Source organism: Oryzias latipes, chromosome 15 (genome assembly GCF_002234675.1).
Source record: "Oryzias latipes chromosome 15, ASM223467v1".
In the NCBI taxonomy this organism is placed as follows: Eukaryota; Metazoa; Chordata; class Actinopteri; order Beloniformes; family Adrianichthyidae; genus Oryzias; species Oryzias latipes.
The window spans coordinates 4,534,934-4,556,871 of NC_019873.2; the positions used below are offsets into that span (position 1 = coordinate 4,534,934).

At 41.2% G+C, this 21,938-nt stretch overlaps 1 protein-coding gene across 5 annotated transcripts in view; it reads right to left on the reverse strand.

Moving 5' to 3' along the window:
• gbf1 (golgi brefeldin A resistant guanine nucleotide exchange factor 1) overlaps positions 1-21,938 on the reverse strand; it is an 80,476-nt gene that overhangs the window by 34,760 nt on the left and 23,778 nt on the right. For all 5 annotated transcript variants that reach the window (XM_020709284.2, XM_020709282.2, XM_011484062.3 and 2 more), the window contains exons 4-7: positions 9,873-10,004; positions 2,482-2,600; positions 1,981-2,089; positions 996-1,056 (exon numbers count right to left, since the gene is read on the reverse strand). In XM_020709284.2, the coding sequence (XP_020564943.1) occupies positions 996-1,056; positions 1,981-2,089; positions 2,482-2,600; positions 9,873-10,004 (421 nt within the window). The remainder of the gene's footprint in view (positions 1-995; positions 1,057-1,980; positions 2,090-2,481; positions 2,601-9,872; positions 10,005-21,938) is intronic.

The following is a 21,938-nucleotide window of genomic DNA, read 5'->3' on the forward strand; positions in this document are numbered from 1 at the left end:
TACCGACAAGCTTGGCAAAAGCCAACACTGAAGTCCACCAGAGGGACTGAAGCCACTTGGTGACAAATCCTGGACCTAACCGTTGGGTGGAGAAATAAGAGGTTGGGGATCGGAATAACCAAACCTCTTTTATAGCAGCCACTTTTCCACCACACATTTCTGAGACTGATCTTCCTAGCAATTCTGAATGTCTGCATATATGCAGATGAGCCCGTCTGCATTAGTGGGGGCTGTGGCTCCACTGTTGAAACAGGGAACATCTTCATCTATATGCAGATCACACTGTGAGCAGCTCAATCAGCTCATCTCCTTCATCCCTGACTGAATGTGACTGGCACCCTGATGGACGAGCAATGGATGGTGCGGACTGTCTGTGTGTTTATCTTTAGCCTTTATGCTAAATGCCATATGAAAAATCATGTTATGGCTTTGGTGAAAAAATGGCCCACTGACCCGGTGCAGACAGCATAATGAAATTCATGAGCTTTGTGGGAAATAATGAAGGAAAGACCCTTCCGACTATAATTAAGAGGTGTGGGAGTGTGCTGAGAAAAAGAAAAAAATAGAGCATGGCCGTAGATTGCAGCTTTGAGCATGTGCTTTACATTTTGTTTTAGATCATCAAGGATAAAACTGAAGTGTAACGTTTAAGGCAAAAAAATGTCACAGTGGTAGAAAAACTGCTTAAAGTTCCAGAATCTATGAGTTTGACAATAAATGTGTTTAGTTTTACTAAAGTGAATCATGCAAAGTCAAACACCAAAAAGCCTTTGAATTTAAAGGTGTGCACGAAAGTTAAAAATAAATCAGTTTTTGGATGGGGAGCATTTAAATTCTGTACTTTTTGCTCTGCTTTTTTTTTATATTCCCTAATGCAATTTTTTTTTTTTTTTGGACCTTGAAACAGCATCACATTAGATAAAATAAAATGGATGTCTGACTAATCTCCCAAAAAGCTGTAGGGACACCCCAGCCTTCACTAATGCAAAACTCACCTGGAAAACAGCAGCTGTACCATGTCAACCAGCGTGTGTTCAGCTGATTTTCTGAGAAGCTCTGCAAACAGAGAGTATGGGTAAAAAATGCACAAAGCATCATTTGTGCTATAATCACCACTCATCATCACTTTTCAGGTAAGAGTTTTTCAAGAAGGAATGTAACAGAATTAAAAGTGTTGCACAACAATAGAATTTGTGTTTCTATGTAACTTTCCCTCAGGAATGTAGCTAGTTATTGTGACATTATTGAAGTCCACAGACCTTTTAACAGCAAGTAATGTAAAATGATTTGGTGTCCAAAATAAGGAAAGAAAAATGCTCAAAAAAAGTCTGAAGAGCATGTATTGGTTTTTTCATTGGTTCCAGATCTTGTCGTCTTCCCACAGCAGATCACGCTTTCCAGCTAATCCCACCCTCATGCTCTGTTCACACGGAAACTTGTGTTCAAGCGACCGCTTCTAATTAAACGTCTATGTAAAGGAGCGTATGTGTGCACTTCCGTGTTCAAAACTCGTGCGTTGAGGCCCAGCCCCGCTTCGCACGCCCTTTCAAACAGCCGAGCCATTCCATTTCTTTGAGGTATGGACCTGTTTGTAGACCTCGATCGTCTCCCTTGATTCCTGATGCTGTTCTCCTCCACTGCCAACATTCAAAGTCCCTGCATTCAAAGTTCCTACTCTAAGACTTATATTAAGGCCTTTTTTTTGCCTACAAATATGCCTTCCTCCAGTCCTATGATTCCAAATTCCCAGATGAGTATCTTAGAGGTTTAATTCACTAAATGTTGCCTGAAGCCAGCTGAGACTGCAGCTCACAACTCCCACAGAGAATGGGACAAATGAGGAGAAAGGTTTCCTAGAACTCACATTTTGACAACTATGGGACTTTAAAGAACAGCATCAGTTGTTGTGTTGTGTGCATCCACAGAATTCCTGATCTCATGATTTAATTGCACAAAACAAAGCTGATTCATGTTTCTCACCACTCAGACGCATCTCGAAGCAGATTCTAAAGCAGGACTGCATAATTTCACAGACGGACTCGTTGGTCAGGTGGGCTCCAACTGGTGTCAACAGCAGCGTCCTCAGCACCTGAAGCAGGACAACACATCCAGATTGAGATTTATCTGCCAGGCATTTCTAAAAACAGTGGGGGGGGGAATCTGCAGCATCAAAACGAGTCCCAAATCCTAGACACGCTTTCAGATAATTTCCTCTGAAAATTCGTAAACACACATTTGTAAAAGTAGCCTCCTGAGCTGTTCTCGTGAGACAATGCATAAGCAGACTGAAGGTAGAATAAAGAAAGCTGCGAGTCACTCTGCAAATATCTATCATGTTGTATCATTGAGTCAATGACTTATTTTACAGAGTACAAGGCTATGGTATGTTAGCAATTTCTTTGTTAACAGAGAAAGCATCTTATTAAGGCAGCATCAGGTCCAACAGCAGGCCGGCGGCTGCAGTTATTAAGTACTGGTTACCTGCAGAATTTTCATGAGGACAACCTCGTCGCTGGCAGGATCGGTTCCCACGAACCGAGCATGTGTGACTGCGTCCGCCATGTTCTCAGTGGCCTCTGCTGCTGCCTCGTGGTTTGCATCTACAAACGAAAAACAGAACTCAGATAGTGGGCTAGACTGCATGGCAGCTGAAATATAAAGATTTTTTACTCTACTGCCTCAATACATCACAACCTAAGCACAAAGCGAAGACCAACTACTGGTAACACAGACACCCAGAGAAAAAGACAAATAAAATGATCTTTCTTTTATCTCCAAAATGGTGAGTTTGGATTTCGGGTTTTTGTTTCTGGGCTTGTTCTATTGGATCCGTTTATGAGAACTAGACTGAAACCCCTGATGTCCCCCACAGAAAGTACTATGTGATTCCAAGAACCCCATAGACTTCTATAGAGAAATAGACAGCTGTTAGTCATTCTGCTGGTCAGAAGAACCATTCTGGATCTGGTACCTTGTCAACATGTTCTTGATAATTCTCATTTTTTATATTTTTTCTGTAGGTCAAGTTATTCAAGTCGTAAACACACCAATCAGATGCTTCAAAACAAGTATGTGGTTTCATGTCAAAATGCTTGACAGATTCCCCCGAGCCCAATTTTAAGTGGTACGGGTGTGGAATTCTAACAAGCTCACTCCTGATTGGTGAGTAGCGTTTGTCTGAAGGCAACACATTTAAACAGGAAGTGCCCAAGGTGTGAGGCGTCTCTGATGATGTTCTCTGCTCTGTTAAGGCAGCAGGAGCTGTGGAGGGTTTCCAGGGTGGGCATTCAACCTGCCTGATCCACAGGCAGGTTGAATGGGGCAGTCTCTGTCCTCCAATTTGGCCACCAGCTTGTGTGGGAGGATGTTGATGAAGGCCGAGCTGTAATCCACAAAGAGCATCTTCACAGAGCTCCCACACTGCCCCAGATGGGAGACAACAGCACCCAGAGCAGGTGCTATGGCGTCCTCTGTGGATCACTTTACCCTGTAAGCAAACTGGTGTGGGTCTAGTCCAGGTGGGAGGGATGCTGCTATGTGACTATGGACTGGCTTTTCAACGCACTTCATGGCTGTTGGAGTGAGAGTCACTGGTCTGTACTCATTGAAGCAAGAGATGCGAGGCTTCTAAGGCAGGGAAACATTGGTGGAGGACTTCAGGCAGAGTGGGACTATTGACTGTGCCAAGGATTAATGGAAGATCTTTGTGAAGACTTCAGTCAGCTGCTCTGACAATCCCTTAGCACTCGCCCCGGCACACCATCGGGACCGGCAGGCTTCCTCGGATTGATTGCACGCAGGGTGCGTCTTACCTCATGCTTATCCAGGACGAGGATGGTGCTGCTATGGGCTGTGTGGTGGAACTGGGGTGTCTGTGGTGTAATGACATCGAAGCGGGCAAAACAGTGGTTTAAGGCCTCTGCCGGTGCAATGTCACCTTCCACAGTTCTGACGTTGGTCCTGTAGCTGGTGAGGTGTTGGAGTCCCTGCCACACCTGTCGGCTGTCATGGGTGTCAAGGTGGTTTTCAATCTTCCACCTGCTTTGGCTTTTCTGAAGCCTTTCTTCAGGCTGGTGCGGGCTGCGCAGTACAGGTCTGTTTCCAAACTTGTGGGCGGCGTTTCTCCTCCTCAGAAGCTAGTTGACATCCTGAGTCATCCAGGGCTTCTGGTTGGGGTCCTTTGGTCCACCGTGTCTGTGTCTATGCAGTTCAGAATGTAGCACAGCACACTGTCTGTGAACACCTCCAGGTCCTGGTGTTCAAACCTCCAAATCTGTCCTCTGAAAGCAGTCCTGCAGCCGCTGGGAGGCATCATCTGGCCTTCCTCCCTGCCATCCTAAAGATCTCCTTATCTTCTACTAACCCAGACAAAATAAACACCTGGCAATTTCCTATTCTGCCACATTCGTTCTAAGCAGGAATACCTGTTATTTTTAAAAGTAGAACGAACCGGCTCTTTTCCTCTGAGACATCTGTTCAAATGTTCCTTTTTTAAGGTGTATGGTTGATCCTGAGCCAAGCCTACATAAGAATTCAATGTGTTGCCTTCCTGCCCAATTATAGACAAATGAATGACAATTACATTGACATAAAGTTGTTTAATCTTTTAACCTCTTTGCTTTCTCGTCTTATTGCCTGAAGGGATTTTTTTTTGAGTGTCGTAATAAAACCTTAAAACAGGAGAGCTGTCAAAAATAAAGCTAAAGTGAAATTTTAGGAGAAAAGGTTTCTGCTCTGTAACAACTGGCAGTAGTGACAGTTAGTAAAATTAGCAACTGGAAACAAATGTTCTACAGCTCAGCACCTATTCAAAAGGCTGCGGTCCGTCCTATCCATACAGCGCTAAGATCTAATGAGCAGATGTGGTCCTTTGTTGGAGGCCGGCTGGGACAAATTGGCTGCTGCAGCAACAAGACCCATGTTTTTGAAACCTGAGCAGCTGGCCAGCTATCTGCCTGGAGCCAGCCTGTTTTTCTCCTCCATCACCCCCAAGAGCAGCAATTCATTAACTAATAAGTAGAGGGGAAACGATGAGTGGAGAGATGGAGCAAAAAAAAAAAAAAAAGGTGTACATTAGGATTGAATAAGAGATGAGCAGCTTAGGACTTCATGTTTAAACATGTAATGACTGACAACAGAAGATCTCAATAAATGGCAGATAGTGTGAGATAGTAAAGTGCAAACAGTGCGTCACACTGCAAGGTTCAAGCTTAAAGGCTGCGGCAGGAGAATGTGATGCCTTGTTTAGAGGTGAGCAGGTAGAGAGGCTGTCCTCAGGAAGTCCCACGAGAATCAAACAGGATGTCAGAAATCATAAAAAAACCCTAATCCTTCTCCTGGCACTGGTCTGTACAAATGGCGTCCAAAGGAAGAGTTTGTGTGAGCATGTAGGGTGAGAGCCCACTGTTAAAATAACACAGAAAAGGGGAGCCTGAGTACGTTTGTGAGTGTATGCGCCTGAGGGCATGTGGGCAAAGTCAACAGGGGGTTGAACCAGCTGCCACATGAAGCAGTTTAAACACAGCTCCTGAAAATCAAAGGCATGGCGTGAGTGAGAGCAAGCAGGAAGGCCAGAAGGGCTGCTCTTGGAGAGCAACAAAAAAAGAAAAGAAAAAAAAAGCTGCGGAGCCTCACAGGAGCTAGCTCATCTTTACAAACCAAACAAAGGAGCTGCAGAGTTTTAACCACTCAGAGGAGAATATGGATTTGCTCACCTGTTCGTCCTGTGAATAGCACAAGATCAACTGCTGCTTAGAACAAAGCGCCCTGCTCACCATGTGACCAGCAGTCATAAGTTTAATGCTAAATACATTTTGATTCAAAATGGCACGTGAGATTACGACATTTGAAAAAACAGACAGTGCACGATGTAGAAATAGGGTCAATACATGGAGTCAACTTTCTAATATCTCACTCACTGCCGTCTAATATTTGCATTCAGAAGTTTAAAAAATGTTTGTGATTTGAACTTAGAAGAGGATTTCTTTTGATTTGGGGGTTTCTGACATGCAGATGCAGCAGGCAGATCTGCCTGAGGTTTTCATTGCAGCTACAAAAAGACAAAGAATGTCTGCTGCAGGCGTGATCCTCAATCCAGACGAACACAGAAGGAGCCCGTTTTAACACGCTCCAACAAAAGCCGACACATGAAACATCACATCAAACATCTCAAAAGAGAATACTATGTTTACCTGCTCATAAAAAATGAAATTCTCAAGTTAAGAATCACCAGGAAAACTGATGAGAGACGATGGTCAATTTCTATTGAGCCAGCAGATGGCAGTAAGTGACAAGGCCGGTACTATTTACCAGTTCTGAGCTTTTTTATTCCACCTATTTGTGCTCAAAAAGTCTAAGAGCAACTCCAGTTTTCTTACTGTCTGTGAGCACTACAAAAGGTTCATGGACTTTAAGACTTGAAATGTTTAGAAACTTTAATTTTGGTTTTAAGGCACAACCACGGCTGCACGGTGGCGCAGTGATTAGCGCTCTTGCCTCACATCAACCTTTCTGTGGAGTTTGCATGTTCCCCCCATGTATGCGTGGGTTTTCTCCGGCTTCCTCCGACCGTCCAAAAACATGCTTCATCGGTTAATTGGCAACTCTAAATTGTCCCTAGGTGTGAGTGTGAGAGTGCATGGGTGTGTGATTGTGGACATTCTACCCTGCGACAGACTGGCGACCTGTCCAGGTTGTCCCCTGCCTTCGCCCACAAGTGGCCGGGATAGGCTCCGACAGCCCCGTGACCCCGGAATAGAAAATGAATGAATGAGGCACAACCACACCTAAAAGCTGTAGCTTTGTTCCCAATAACTGCCTCCAACCATCCTTTAAGCATTTTCTGCCATTAGATTCATAAAACGTTTAGCCTCTATCAGGATTCTTTTGTGTTTGCATGATTATCGTGTATCAAAAATAGTTGGGATGACCTGCATGAAGTGGTTGTCCCTGAAACATTAAATGGTTGAGCAGCAAGAATTGCAATTTGAGCGTTTACTGTAATTTAAAAGAATCTTCTACAGCCCTGCAGAGGTTTACCCCACTCAGCCAAGCAGAAGTGGTAAAACTGAGCTACAAGGACATTTTTTGTATAGTTACTGCATTTTGAGCAACAGGACACAGCATCTTTATCTAATACAGGTTGGGGCTTTGAGGAGGGCACTCCAAAGTTTGGATTTTTTTTTCAGCCGTTTAAAATCTGCCTGTGCATTTTGGGATCATCTTCCTCCAGTAGAAGCTAACGGTGCTTCAGCCTGAGGTTGCTAACAGATGCTTAAAAATTCTCCCTCAGGACTTTTCAGTTAAAAGAAGTATTTGTGCGTCATTTATCATGGCAAGTGTTCCTGGTCTTGAAGCAGCCCCAGACCACCACTCTTTCACTACCATATTTTACTGTTTGTATAATGATCTTTCTCTGACAGGCTTTGCAGTTGCTTTTACACAAACTGGAATGAGACACCGGTCCTGGAAGGAAAACAGGAAGCTTTATATGTTGCAGTTCTTTAAATGACCACCGGAGGATGGTAGTAAGACGGAACCCTATCTTTTTGCTTTTTGACTCTCAATAACTCTTTAACGCCAGAGTCTACCATAACTCCTCAAATGTTTACGATATTAATAGAACAACGGCAGAAATGTAACCGTGCGCTGACATGCAATGTTTTACAATAGTGAAGTATTTATGCCATCAAGATAAACCAGCTGATTCTGTCAGAGAAAAACGGCTTTGCGCTGTTATGCAATACTTTACGTGTTGCATTTTGGTGCAAAACCACCATCAAAAACTTCTTTTTCTGCATCAGAACCATCTGCTTCATGTTGATTATGTAAAGAGTCGAATAGTTAAAGAAGGTGTTATTTGGGTGTTTCTGGCACGGTCAGCAAGGACAAACCATGTCTTTAATATTCACCACAAGAAACCAATTCCAGATGACAGCCCTACAATGGAACCAACCTGGATGAATGAGAGTCTTCAAAGGCACCACAAGAAAGTTATAATAGCGTAATAGGGGCAACTGTGCTTTAAAGGTTTTTCTACTGCTCATCCGAGTAGCTTCTCCTCCTACCTGTTGAGTTAAGTTATGCATGTGCGAACTGCTTCAGAGAAACGGCAAATGAACTTGTTCTGTATTCGGCCGTATAAAATGACCAGCAATAGAAAATGATCAGACTATCCTTTGAAGTTCTGCAGTGAAACTGCTCCCTGATCTCTGTGGGATTTCAGTCACTTTCTCCAAGCTCAGATTGATTTTGCCGTTGAGATACCTCACCTTTGCTTAACAGCTAAGCATAGCAAAAAAATGTCAGACTGTACTTTAAATGTGAGGCATTAGACACAATGATTTTGTTATTACTGATTCAAGAAAAAAACAACAACAGTTAACCTGAAGCTGTACAGACAGCCTTGTTCTTCCCATAGAACTATGGTGACGAGGGGCTGCTATAAAGACAGGGATTGCTGGATTACAATCTGAAGTAAATGTGAAGGTGAAAGTCCAACATATATTCAAACACTCATCAAATGTAATATCCCTCCTGCTGGTCTGAGTTAGCTCAACAACTTTCTGTATAAGTAGACGTCCTAAACATTTTGAGGCTATGATACAATAACACAGTACAACTGATTTAAGCTACTACAAGTATAAAAACGTATTCGAGGTACATTGCTAGAATTTTGGGCTTTCACTGCATTAGTGGCTGCAGCTGTTTTGACAGCACTGTGAGGACGAATCAGCACCCACCGAGGAACCCAACATCTGGTGAGGCATGCTCATTTCACACTCAACAACTGGCAGACCATATTTTCATGATGAGGCTAATCAGGACAGGCGGTCCTGACTATTGGCCAGCCTCTGCTTCAGTCCTGAGAGGAGCACATTGCTCACATTCCCGCTCTGACTCTACAGCAACATGGAACAACACTGAACCAGAGAAAAACTCAGCTCCAGGAGGCCACCAAGGTTGTCAGTAGATTTACGGCTTTGAGGATAGAAAAAGGAATACATTTGAGAGACAGCAGATATTTAAGAGTGAAAGGAAAACAATAAATATAACATACTATGAACCATGTGAGCATGTTTTAGAAAGCCATACTGCAGAAGACTATTTTGAGACAGATGAAGACATTTTTACTTCAGCTCCAATTCAGCAGGTATGTGATAACCTGATGGGTAAAAACTTAACCTGCATGTGATCTGCTTCAAGATGAAGCAGCAGGAGCTCCATCAGCTTCATTATGAGGAGTTTAACATGAGGCAAACATGTTTAATAAAGAGGATATAAACAGGGAAAAGGTCCCTAAAAACCTTACCTATAAAACGAGTCAAAGATTTAAGATCATTATTTTATCAAACAGTGAGCATAGGATATAAAAAAGTGAAAATCTTTGACTTCGGTTATTGGAAAGCTTTAGTTTGGCACCAGTTCAAGAATGGTGTAAAACATCTCCAGTCAGTCAGAAAAAACAAATAATGTATTTATAGCAACCATTAATGGTCTGATGGAAACCTGCAGGGCTTAAGTCTGTTTGAAAGTATGAGTGTGGGTTAAAGACGTTTGGTATGTCAGTGACCATTTTACAACCTGTGTGTCAAACGATTTCTTCTATTGCAGTAACAAGCTGAAAACATGTTTTTTCAATAACAAAAGCACCTCCTCTTTGTGCCATAATGACATGTAGTCATAATGAAATCATTTACCATTGTATTTTTTCACATTTCCTTTTAAACTAAAGGTGTAAGCACAGTTTTTTATGTCTTTGAATGACTGAATCAATTAAAAAATAGACATGCTTTTCTTCCTGATTGTTCCTGTTTCAAACACCAATACCACCCCATGACTGTAAATCTTACGCTAGTGTTCAGATTTCTCACCAATAAGGCCATAGGAGAGGAACTTGTTGACAGAGGTAAGAGCGAGGCCTGTGATTGGTCCAGTGGTGTCCTCAGAGCGAACGACTTCCAGAAAGGGTCTCAGAAAAATGTTGGGTTCAACATCTGAGAGCTCTGAAAAAGAAAAAGAAGACAGCCCACAGGCCAGTCACGCATAAGCAACATCAGATCAAACACATTTGTGATGAGGAAGTCAGGGGTTAGATTCAAACATCTCCAGCAAGAAACAAACCTTTGCAAAGCGGAGTGGGAGGGAAATGTCCTTCCACTGTGGTACAGATGATGAAAGATCAGAATGGCCACCATTTATGATCAAGGCACTAAATGAGCCAAGAAAAATACTGCAAAGTACCTAACCCTGCTAAAGGAGAGCCTTGAGCTGCGTAATGAAAGTGATCACATGAAGATTAAATAACAGCTTACAGACTAAAGAGTGTGCGCTTATTAAATGTTTCTTTACAAAGTGTTCCTGACAGTATCAAAATAACAGACACAGTCATCTGCATAAAGTGTGCCGTACCACACATACAATTGATATTTTTGTTACAAAAGGAACAATAGATCATTACAACAATAAATAAATCACGACAAAAAAAGATAACCGTTTCCATCATTGATTGTGCTAAAAAAACAGACATGATGAAAATCTTAAGACAGAGTCCAGATTCTTCCTCAAAGAATCCTTAAGACTATGCTCCATTACCTAGCACTCCAGCATAGAATCGCTTTCACCGGGCTTCACGTTTTCCTCTTATTTAATAATCGTTAGAGGCCAAGAGCTAACGTCAGCTATGGATGCCGACATTAAAATGGAGTGAGAAAAAGCACATACATTTTTTAAAAAGGATCTTTGACTTTGTCTGATAGCTGCTTTGTGGTCAACTGGAAACATGGCTGCATTTTGATCTTTTTTCAGACATGAAGAGCAAAGAAGATCCACTGGAGATTCCTTAAAGCTTGAACAGTTAAAACATTTACATGTCCATGATTCTTTTTGAGGTCAGCCAAATATTACAACATTAGTCATTAAAAAACGAACATATCTAAAGAGCCGTTGTTAGATAAGTCAAAAAAAGTTGTTGTTAGCAACAGCCCAATGCTGACACTCAGCCAGCCGCCGCCAGTGTGAAGAGTTTACAACAGAAATAACAGGGGCAGCTGCCATGCCGGGATCTGGTGATATATTTGTGTTCTGGTAGTTTCACAGAGGGACAGAGATGGCAGAGTGGAAAAGACCGAGCTAAATATTATCCATTTCTAACTGCTTTGTCTGTGTTTTCAAAAGAAGCATACATTAAAAAGTCTTCTGTCTGTGAAGTGTGGTTCCCTCATTTCCCTTTTACACTGAGAATAAAGAAGTTTTTTTATTAAGTTAACCAGAAACACTGGACACTAAAAATCTAAAAGCAGTGTTGACTGTGATGTCAAAGCACAGCGCAACTTCCCAAAGACAGATGGAGGGAGTTGTGTCACATTCTAAAACTGAACATTTCAGTGTGGGAACACTCCTGCATCCAATCCAGCCTGACTTTAAAAGTCTTTTTCTTTCACAAGATAAAGGAGGTCAGGAGGGGGATGCAAAAACACAAAACAGGTAAAACAACAACGTGGAAAATGAGCAGAGTCACGCAGGCTGCGGTGCTATGTTGTCTCAGAGGACTGCTTGCCACAGCAATACTGTGAGGATTACAGCTTTCTGAAGAGCGGCCCCACTCCAGGCAAGAAAAAACAACCTGCACATGAAAGCGCAGAGGATAGTGTCCAAGCAATTTCAGACTGAGCATGTGCGACTGCCGTGCATTAGTTTGTGATATCCAGTACCCTGTGGCTTGTTTAGAAATTAAATATGAAATAATTTAGGAATTTACACAGTCCCTTCATCAGTCGCCAGGTTGCTTTAAGGTCTTGCTTTCAAAAGCAAATCTTTTACTTTGAGCCTTAGAGAATATTTTTCCATGTGGTGTTTCATTTTGATTTGTTTTTCACATTTAAATCTCGAACAGTTTTAGTTTAACAGCAGCAGCAGCAGAAGTATGTGTATCTAGATGACTGCATCAGAGATGTGACAAAACATAAATCTCATTTACATGAGCATAAATACATGTTAACATGAGGAAAGAAAAAAAAAACTTAGTGCATTGCATCTGTCCGTCAGCTGTCAGAAAACTTTTTAAACCGGGTTTTAGCGTCCCATTACTTTACAGGAGGGGGAAAAAACATGTAGTGGGGGTGAGATGGAAGGTGCTCAAATGAATCTGTCAATAGATCCTGATGAAGACTTCATCAAAGGCGATCACCCTGTAAGTGCCATGGCTGCCTTTCCAAAGACCACAGATTGGAAAACTCAATTGTGTTATATTGATCTGGCTGGCCATCGGTGAGCGCGGGGCTGAAAGGAGCGTCCTGCCGGTGGCCACCACCAATCTTCTTAAATAACGTCTAAATACAAGCTCTACACTTGAGCTCCATCTGCCAAGCTCACAAAGTAGAATGAAATAAATAAGGATGGCTGTAGCTGTGGTGAGGCAATCATCCCATAACCAGACTGACCTCTAGCTGACATTGACCCAAAATACAAAAAGACAGGCTTAAGGTGGCTCATCCAGCCACGCATGCTGTTATCTAAAGGCTAAACATGTCAGGAACCAGCCCTGATTTTAGAATGCATACGAGTTCAACTGAAGTTGAGCTTAATTGGGGAAAAGATTTGGGAAATAAAACCATTACAATGAGCCTAATCCTAGGTGCGTTTACCATAGTGGAGTCCATCTTTCTGATAGTGAGAGTATCCAGCCATGTATGCATTACCTTTCCAAATGACCCCAGCAAAGAAGGGCTAGAGGAGAGTCAAGAGGAACCTCTGCCCCAAGAGAGCATCTAAGGGTGAGGTCAGCTTACCGCACACCAGAAGCCATCTTAAACACATGCACATATATTGGCAGTGGAGCAGAAAAGGCATAGAACATAGGAGGTGGATCTCAGTATAACGCATAAATCTTATTTAGCAAATAACAGAGCAATACTGTAAAGAGAACAAATAAACTCACTGCACTCAATTCAAAACACAATTATTTCAATTTTAAGACTAACATGCACAGAAAACACGTCTGTACTGAACGAGAATCAGAAAAAGAGCACATTCAAATTAAATCTGCAAATCAGCTAATGAATGAACCCACCATTAAAAGAATAGAGGCCAAGTATTTGTGTTTTAGATTTTGTTACGACAGCACATGTTTTCTTCAACTGGATCAATAATCAGTTACATACATGTTGGATACTGAAAATAGTAATAAAAACCTTTCTACAGTGAGGAAGCTTGAGTTTTGTTTCTAGGGGGATTTGGAACCAAAAACTGTAAGATAATGGTTTTATTTCTCTTCTGAAATACATTGAATAAATATGCTTTAACCTAGGAGATATTGAACCAACACTTATGTGGACTACTTTATCAACCTTTGTTTATTTACCAGCTATTGTTGGATGAAACAAATGCAGCTAATGGAGACTCTCGGTGCGTCAGACTATACAAACAAAAAAGTCAATTATCCATACAAAAAGTCAATTATCTTGGCTATAACTAGGCAGCCTTTGAATGCATGTGTGCAGCAGTTTTCTATAATGGAGGAGGTGGCACACTGATAACATTGAAAATGTATTGGTTCTTCAACTGTTGGGAAGGAGAAATAGAAAATTGCCATGACTGACTTCAGCCGATGGGTTGCTGTGAATTTATTTCAATAACAAATGGATGAAGACCTGAATGTGGGATTTGTCTTAGCGTCAGAACATCTACGCTTAGGTTTCCAGGTTTATTTTCATCCACACAATGAAAACACAAGAAAACGTGACAGAAAACCTCTCTAATGAAAGACAAATTAAAGACTGATTAGTAATATTTATTATTTATGTAAATTTAATCTATTTTATCAATCAAACAAGAGTTTGTGACTATGTTCTCTTTATACAAGCTGCTCTGTTTGTGTGCCGATTTGTATGATCACTGTGATCCTCCGCTAATACACATAAGCTTGTGCTATGTGCGGTTCATTAAAAGCATGGTGAAGAGGCCAAATCAATTAAAAAGTTTAGATTAGTGTGTCATTTTCAAGTAAACATCAGCAAATATCTTGTAAAACACATGCATGCAGTAACCTCAACCCTTACAGAGAAACATTCAGCTGCTTGTGCACCATGAACATGCAGAACTAAGCTGATAAACTGTGGGAAAGCTTCACTAATATTGGACCAAATCAAGTTGCATCTGCTACAAAGCGCAACACAAGAGGGGAGAAGAGATGCCAAATATGAGGGAGGGTTGGAAGCCCCCCCTCTCTCTGACCGATGCAGCGGCCCAAAACCAAACACTGATGGTTATTGATCTGGACCTCGCTGGCTGCTAAATTTAAGAGTCAGGGTCCTTGATTGCATTGCCAAAGCTCCTGGTGCTGAGCAGAGAGACAACACTTTAACAAGACCAGTGCTGCTAAATGAAATCCATGGAGGATTCTGCTGCACATCAACTGAACAAAGTCTTGCACAGCAGCATTTTTATCCATCTGTCAGGAGAAATTTGATAAAAGTCAGCCCACCTTAGCCCTCATTCCCCACCCTAATTTCATTCAGTCTTCTTTTCTGCTGCTGGTCCCTGTATTCTTCTGAATGGAATTGACACTTGTAGAAGGGGCAATTAGGATGGAACAATGCTATGGAGCTCCATATGGTCATTTCATGGAGCCACACTGGTATTTTATAGATGCCTGGAACAATGCCACAGTGCAACCTAAACAGCCAATTTGAAAAGCCCAGGAGAAATTAAAACTTTTCCAAATGCTTGCGAGGACTGCTACATTAGTCGCTACAGCAAACAATTTCCTGACAGACCTCATAGTTTGCATTTATATTTACCCAAGCTTTCATGCAGTGTTTTTGACAGAAACATATCAACCACAAAGTACCTACAAGCTCCAGGAAAAAAAATAAAATAAAATAAATGACTGCATTTATCAGGATATTCCAACTGTAATATCCATCTGTAAGCCAAAATCTGCTCTCAGATGTAGATAAACAATCCAAAGGAGATTCCACACTTAGATGTCTTTTTACATCATAATCTTAAATACCGGTTTGTATAATTATCACTTTTATTGCAGTTTCTTAAGATTAGATCTATGATGAATAAGGCATTTTAAGGTTGTGTCGCCATCAAACTTAAGTCTATTGTGTAATTAAGATGACCTTTTTTTATTAAAAATACATATATTTCATCAATCATGCAGACTATGAGCAGCAATGCAAAAGTAAAGGTTTAGTCACAGCTGTCCTTACCGGTGGATACAGGCTGCGTGGAGGTAAAAAAGAAAATGGGCAAACCTGTGCAGGACACGGAGATGGCCCCCACAAAATATCATGGCTGTAGACTGCTCAGTGAGCCCGTAGAGCAAAACTCTTCATGTACATTTCTCTACGGGCTTGCTGCAAGCGACAAACATGTCGTACAGATTTCTCATCTTTTCAAAAATCCTGCAGATGGCGAAACGGCTTGTAAGTGCTGTTCACGCAAGCCTTCGCGCATGCAGCCTGACTGTTAGAAACGAGGAAATTAGAAAGTGCAATTTACCGGCACTTATCACATGAGGTCGTGCATGCAGCATTTGTGCTCGGTCAGTAAGGTGTGGTGTAAAGCACCGGACGACAACATCACCCGTATGTCATAATAGCGTGCAACTAACGAATACCTTACAATACACTTACCACAAAAACGGCAATGACACGCTATATTTTTATTTCGTCCCTTGAGGTGGCCGTATGAGCCTATCAGCAAAACTAAAACTAATACAGGAAGTTATTCAGAGCAGATGAGTTAAAGTCGCGCATATCCGTTTATGGAACTACGAAAAAGCAAGGAAATCTAATGATTACAAAAATCGGAATATTTTATTTTGTCAAATCTTCAAGCATAAAAAAAACATGGAAAAATAAGTTAAGTGTCTGTGTCACTAAAACTGAAATATAGCCCAGTTGTGCAATAAAACACTGGTTTACATTCAAGCTTTGAACCCTCAAACAGCCGTAGAGAAAACCTAGGTGCAATGAAAGAAAGAAAAAAAAGCAGAAGATGATTTCATGAGTAAACTTTGTCTGGCCATTGTACGTCAACTGCTGGGATGCTCTGCACCTGTTATCCTGACCCAAAATGTATTTTAAATGCTGCATGCTTTGCACAGAGAGCACATTATTCCAGAAGGAAGCTGGCTAGGCCCCAATACCCAGTTAATGGGTTTTGCAGCCTGCTGTTCTACTGTGATGGATGGCCATCAGCCTCAATGTACTTGTTTTCTTCCTGAATCATACTTGAATGTCTGGGTCATGTTGTTTAGGAAGGCAACGTTGTTATCACTGAGTTAAAGCACTTTAATTCAAGAGGATCTTTCACTTACTAGTTAAATTGGACTTCAGATATAGCTGCAATGTTTCAAACAAAGATAATTCTCTGCACAGCATGCCTTAAATAATCCCTTAAACCTTGAAATATAACCCCAATAATTCCCTTTCATCTTCCTTCAGTGTGTGTTTGCACCGTCACAATGACCACTCCTTTACAAACAACAGGCTAGTATTATCACCTCTATTTGCAGAAAAACAAGCAAGGGACACCTTTTCCATCTATCTGTTAAAAACCAACGCTTGTAGCTCTCAGTGTGATTTGGCTTAGATGTTGGGCGGGGAAAAAATTACAATTTCTATTAACTGATAGCAGCCGTGTGTGGCAGAAGCCATGTAACTTAACGAGAAGTCATACCACTGACTATATGAAAACTGGAATGAGTGACACCCCCCCCCCCGTATTCCAAACAGGAAGTACCTGCTGGCTTCAAGAAGCCAAAATCCAATAGACTTTGAGAAATAAACAGGTTTTCTCAGTCATTCCAGGGCTCGACATAGCCATTTGTCCGCTGGCCCGGTCCTGTTTTTCGAGCAGTACGGACCACAAGACTTTATTTTTTACTTGTCCGCTCGGGCCACTAAAATATCTAACAATTAATACATTTTTCACCTTTTACAATAAAGTATATTTTGCGAAAACGTGTAGATTTACCTCGTCTTCATAATTCACTTTTTCTGCTAGTCCTGTGTTCAGACTTCAAGGGTTTCTATGGGAAACCTTTTATCACTCTTCTCCTCCTCTCCCGCCTGCGCGCGCGGCTGTCACTGCCGAGCACCACGCGGCACGCACTCACTCAATTTTTTTTCCCAAACTTTATTGAATGTAACAATTCAATCCTAAACAATGTTAAACAGCAACAACGAAGGAACAAGCCAGTGGGTTATTATTACATTTTAGGCAGATATATTTAAACTGACACACACATCAGCGCGCCCCCTGGTGGTTTTTCACCGCGATGATCATAAATCCAACACCGTCACTGAAGAGAGACTGAAGCATGTCAGAGATGTGGAAGACATGGCAGGAATAGATAGGAATATGTTAGTAGTTATTAATTAGTAGTATGGACAGCAAGATATTTAATGAATGCATTGAAAATGAAACTGTATGCACTAAGCTTTAAGCTGAATGTCAAAGAATCAAAGGCAACTCCAAATACCTGAATCTCAGACTCAAATGGAGTATAAGGTCAAACTACTTAATTTTGTTTTTCTTTACAACACTGTAAGCAGTAAGTATTTCTAGTTAGCTGAATGATCTCAGTAATTTAATTGTATTTAATTTTTCAATTATTTAATTTAATTAGGTAACTAAAGTAACTAAAAAGTAAATGTAACTTTGCAACAGTAACAAAAAGCAGAACCTTAAGGCAGTCAGGGCAAAAAAGTCAATAAAACTTCTTAACTATTGATTAGGAACAAATGTGAAATAGCAGTGATTAGAAGCAGCATGAAAACTTCTGAACTAGTGTTACCTACTACACTGCAGCGCTCTCTTCAAAACATCTGAAACAGACTAGAGCAGATTTAAGTTTGATATGCTCTATTTTTAGTCATTGAAAAGTGTATAAATAAGTGCTAGATGTCACCAGAATGCACCAAATTGCACCATATTAAAATTTTCCGGGGGGGCATGCCCCCGACCCCCCTAAAGTTGCAAGCACCTGCGGAGCGGCGGGTCTCGCTGTGCGCGGTGTCGGGCCAGTAACTTTCAAAAACTACTGGCCCTGTGGGCCAGTGCAAATTTCTGGGCTATGTCAACCCCTGCATTCTACTTGCCAGAATAACCATTCTTGGTCCGATACATTTTTTTACATTCGTGATAATGCGAAAAAAAGGCAAATGAATTGACTTCATTTTGCTGGAGAAGTAAGTACACCATTTTCTATGGGTGACATCACACTCACCGAGTCCAGTTCTCATAAACTGTTAGTGAGTCTTACACTACTCCACATTGATTGAGGATGCGTTTTTAAAAGAGGAGGAGGCAGACTATGGGTTTTTAGAGGAGGAGGAGGAGGAGCTAGAGCTTCCACATACAGGTTTACATTAGTATGTAATGTTTTTCTTAACAGAGTTTACATAGCTGGTCCGGCTAAAATGAAAAAGTCGTGAAACGGTGTTTTAAACAAAAACTAAAACAATGCAACATTTTTGAAATTTTAAGATTTGTAATTCACAGATGTTTAAAATGTATAAAGTGAAAGCTAGATGCATGTCAACGGATATGTAAAAATACAAAAAACAACTTTAGAGTTGCAAATAAATGATGTAGCATTGGCCCTTGAGCAGCAAATTTCAAAATCAACTAACATTTCTTTTCACAGCCTGAAATCTGTGAGATGTCGAAAAAGGCTGCAGTTGAGCAGCCAGCGCCATAAAAGCAAAACTGAACTGCAACAAGGTCTGTGTGTGTATGTGTTTGTCTGTGCGCACACGTGTGTGTTCGTATTTGTCCTTATTGGTTTCACCTGCTGCACTCCTTCAGCTCCCCACTAATAGCATTCCCGTGGGTGCGGGGGGGGAATCGGAAAAACCATGCACTGTATATGGCCAGTCCACTTCATCCACACAAGACACAATTTAGTTCCAACAAGAGTACACCGCACAGAGAATTATGAGCAAGTCTGCTACCACACCGGGTTATTCTACTGCTCAACGCTGCTACCGTTTAGGAAAACGCCCCTTAAGAAAAACAAAATAAAAACAGAAAAAAGGTAGAAAACATGTTGGAAAAATGTTTTGCTTTAAACTCCAAACATTTTATTTCATCTTTGGTCATTTAAAACAAAAATTCTGGCTCTAGTTTGCCACGCTAAAAAAAAATCAGAACTCTTGTGACTACCCACGAGTTACGCCAGATTAACAGACTAGCAGGGCAACAACTGTTGTTCTCAACAATTAATAGTTTTTTATTTGAAGGAACGTGTTATACATGTTCATGTCATGTGTCACTAATTATACCTGCTTTAACTACTAATACTACTAACAGTTATAATAGAATCAAATATTTCCCCTATTTTTGCTCTTGAGGCGATGAGCTATTTCTTTTCTTTCTAAAGAAAATACAGAACGTAATATAACAGTCAGTCTTCCTAATAAGAACTAGAGAAGAAGTCTTAACCCATCAAAAAGATGTCAAGTTTTAACAGGAAGCTCTCATCTGTTGTATTTATGTTCAATTCTGCTTAATGGGGCTTTATCTTAAAGGGTCGTTATCATCTATTTAAATTGAGATTTTAAGTGTGTTATAATGTTCTTTCCTCACTATAAACAATCCCAAAGCGGTATTTTGATCTGTTCAGGCATTTCTGAGTATTCCTCTGAAAACCTGCACTCTGAGCACCAGCCCCTCCCAATTCTCCAATTCTCTCACATTGTGCCATCGAGCAGTGAGAACAGCCCCTTCCAAGAATAGACTGCACAGCCAGCACCGCCCCCAGGCTAACACACACCAACTTTCTCCACTGAGCTGGTGGTGATCAGCTAAAACGCTTTCATTTTATATGCATAATATGCACATTCTTCTTTGCAAACGTTTGGATGGACTTTGTTTTCGGGGAGAAACGCAGACATGCTGAAGAGGCCGACTCTAGGGTGACGTCATAAATTGGGCGGCACCCACAAGGAGAGAAAGGCGATGCCTCAGAGATCAAGTCGTCTTACTTCTGGGTAGGAAAATGGACTGCACAAATAACCAATATTTAAAAATCATTCTTTAGTGTGCCAAATCATATATATGGATATAGTCTACTCTAAAAAATGATATTGGCCCTTTAATGTTCATTTTAAAGAATTGAAGGATGCAGAGTAGAGGCAGGAAAGCAGGATTCAGCAGGGATCCTGGTGATCAATTTCATCTTAGAGAGCTCTCTGATCTCCAACCATTCACAGCAAAGCTCATCAGTATTAATAGGCTGACATCACTGTATTTAGATGGGGTGCCCACTTTATACTCACCCAGCATTGACAGCAAATCCTCTGTGTATGTTTAATAAATCACAGCAGTTAGGTGGGATGGCTTAGTCTCAAGTCACTTAATGACTATATCATGAGCCACTGCATTAAGAGGGATTAATACTAATCTAGGCTGTTTCAGTTTACCCTGGACTGAAGAAGTGGGTGGTTTGGGGGAAACAACAGAGCAATGGGTGTTTCCCAGCAGGCAGCTGGTCAGTCTCTTACCAAACAGCATCACTCACTGGACTGTGCATACTGATCAACACTGATCTAAACTAGTCAAGTCCACACACTGAAAGGTCTGTGGTCAAAGGAAACCAATTGGTCTGACAGCAAAGCCCCTTTTCTCTTCCATCAATCGATTAAATCACTTTATTTACTAAAATTGTGTATGAAAACACTGTGGGAGGATGAAAAAGAATCCTTTCATTAAAAGCAAGACAGAAAGGCAATCTGTTTCAATCTAATAGTTATTACATCCTGAATGTAATTCAGCAAAAATACAAACAGATAACAGAGTACCAACAGCAAAAGCTCAGAGAAATGAACTACTGCATTATTAATAAGGAACAAGGCTTTCACATTTATACATTTGTTTACAGCATTTTTCCTTGATCACTTGATTTAAATCCACTTGTTTCACCTGACCATCTTCAAACAACATTGAGTTTCACGCAACTCATACCCCTGATGGGAAAAGCCGAAAGAGGAAGAAGAAGATTACAATGATTCAAAGATAACTAACTATATAATGAGCTCTTTCCTTGAAAAAGAAAATTTAAAAAAAAAATCACATGTGAACAAAACGGAACAACTGCTGTAGTGTCACATTGAAAAGGATTCCTTCCTTCTTGCAGCCAACTTTACAGAGATTTGTAAGCTTAGCACAGTTTCTCAAAAAGCAACAGGTCGTGGTCACCATGGTAACGCTTGGTGTCTTTAGAGCAACAGAGGCTTCTAGGGGACATTTCCAGGCCTCGACTACACGCAGGCTTTCGCAGCAGGGGAACATTAAAGATATCAGGTTCATCCATAGGGCCACTGAAATGCCCTGCTCAGAGAAGACAGAGATGGTCCAGGCTGGCTTAGCAACTGAGGCGACAACTGTCATAAATGACTCCCCAGTGAGCGTGCATGTCAGCCATGCCTCCATCCTGGAGCGATGAGACTAGTTGAGAGGCAGCAGTCAAACCGAACTCCATTCCTTCAAATTAAAAATATATTAGCATAAAAAGTGTCTTCCTCTTTCCAGTATAGCACAAATAAAAACATCCCAACTACTGTTTCTATATTGAGTATTAAATTGCCTTGCTAAAAGATGCTATCTGTTTCCTTGTTTTTCTTGGCACTTGAGCTTGAGGCGGAGTGGAGTGTCTGCCCGGAGAGAAAAATGAACTACTTCACTCCTGTTCACATGGCGGTTCGCCTCCACTCACAAAGAAAGCGCACTTCCCCGGGGCTTGCTCTTTGTCATAAAGCATCTCTCAGCACATCATTTAACTAAACTTGAGAGGCAAAAAGGAACAAAAGGAAACACAAACAAAACTAACTTCAGTTTGCTGCAGCGTTTTCCAGCACTGCAGTAATTCTACACCAAGCTGCAACGCTGCCTCATCATAAGAGATTGCAGGACCATTGTGG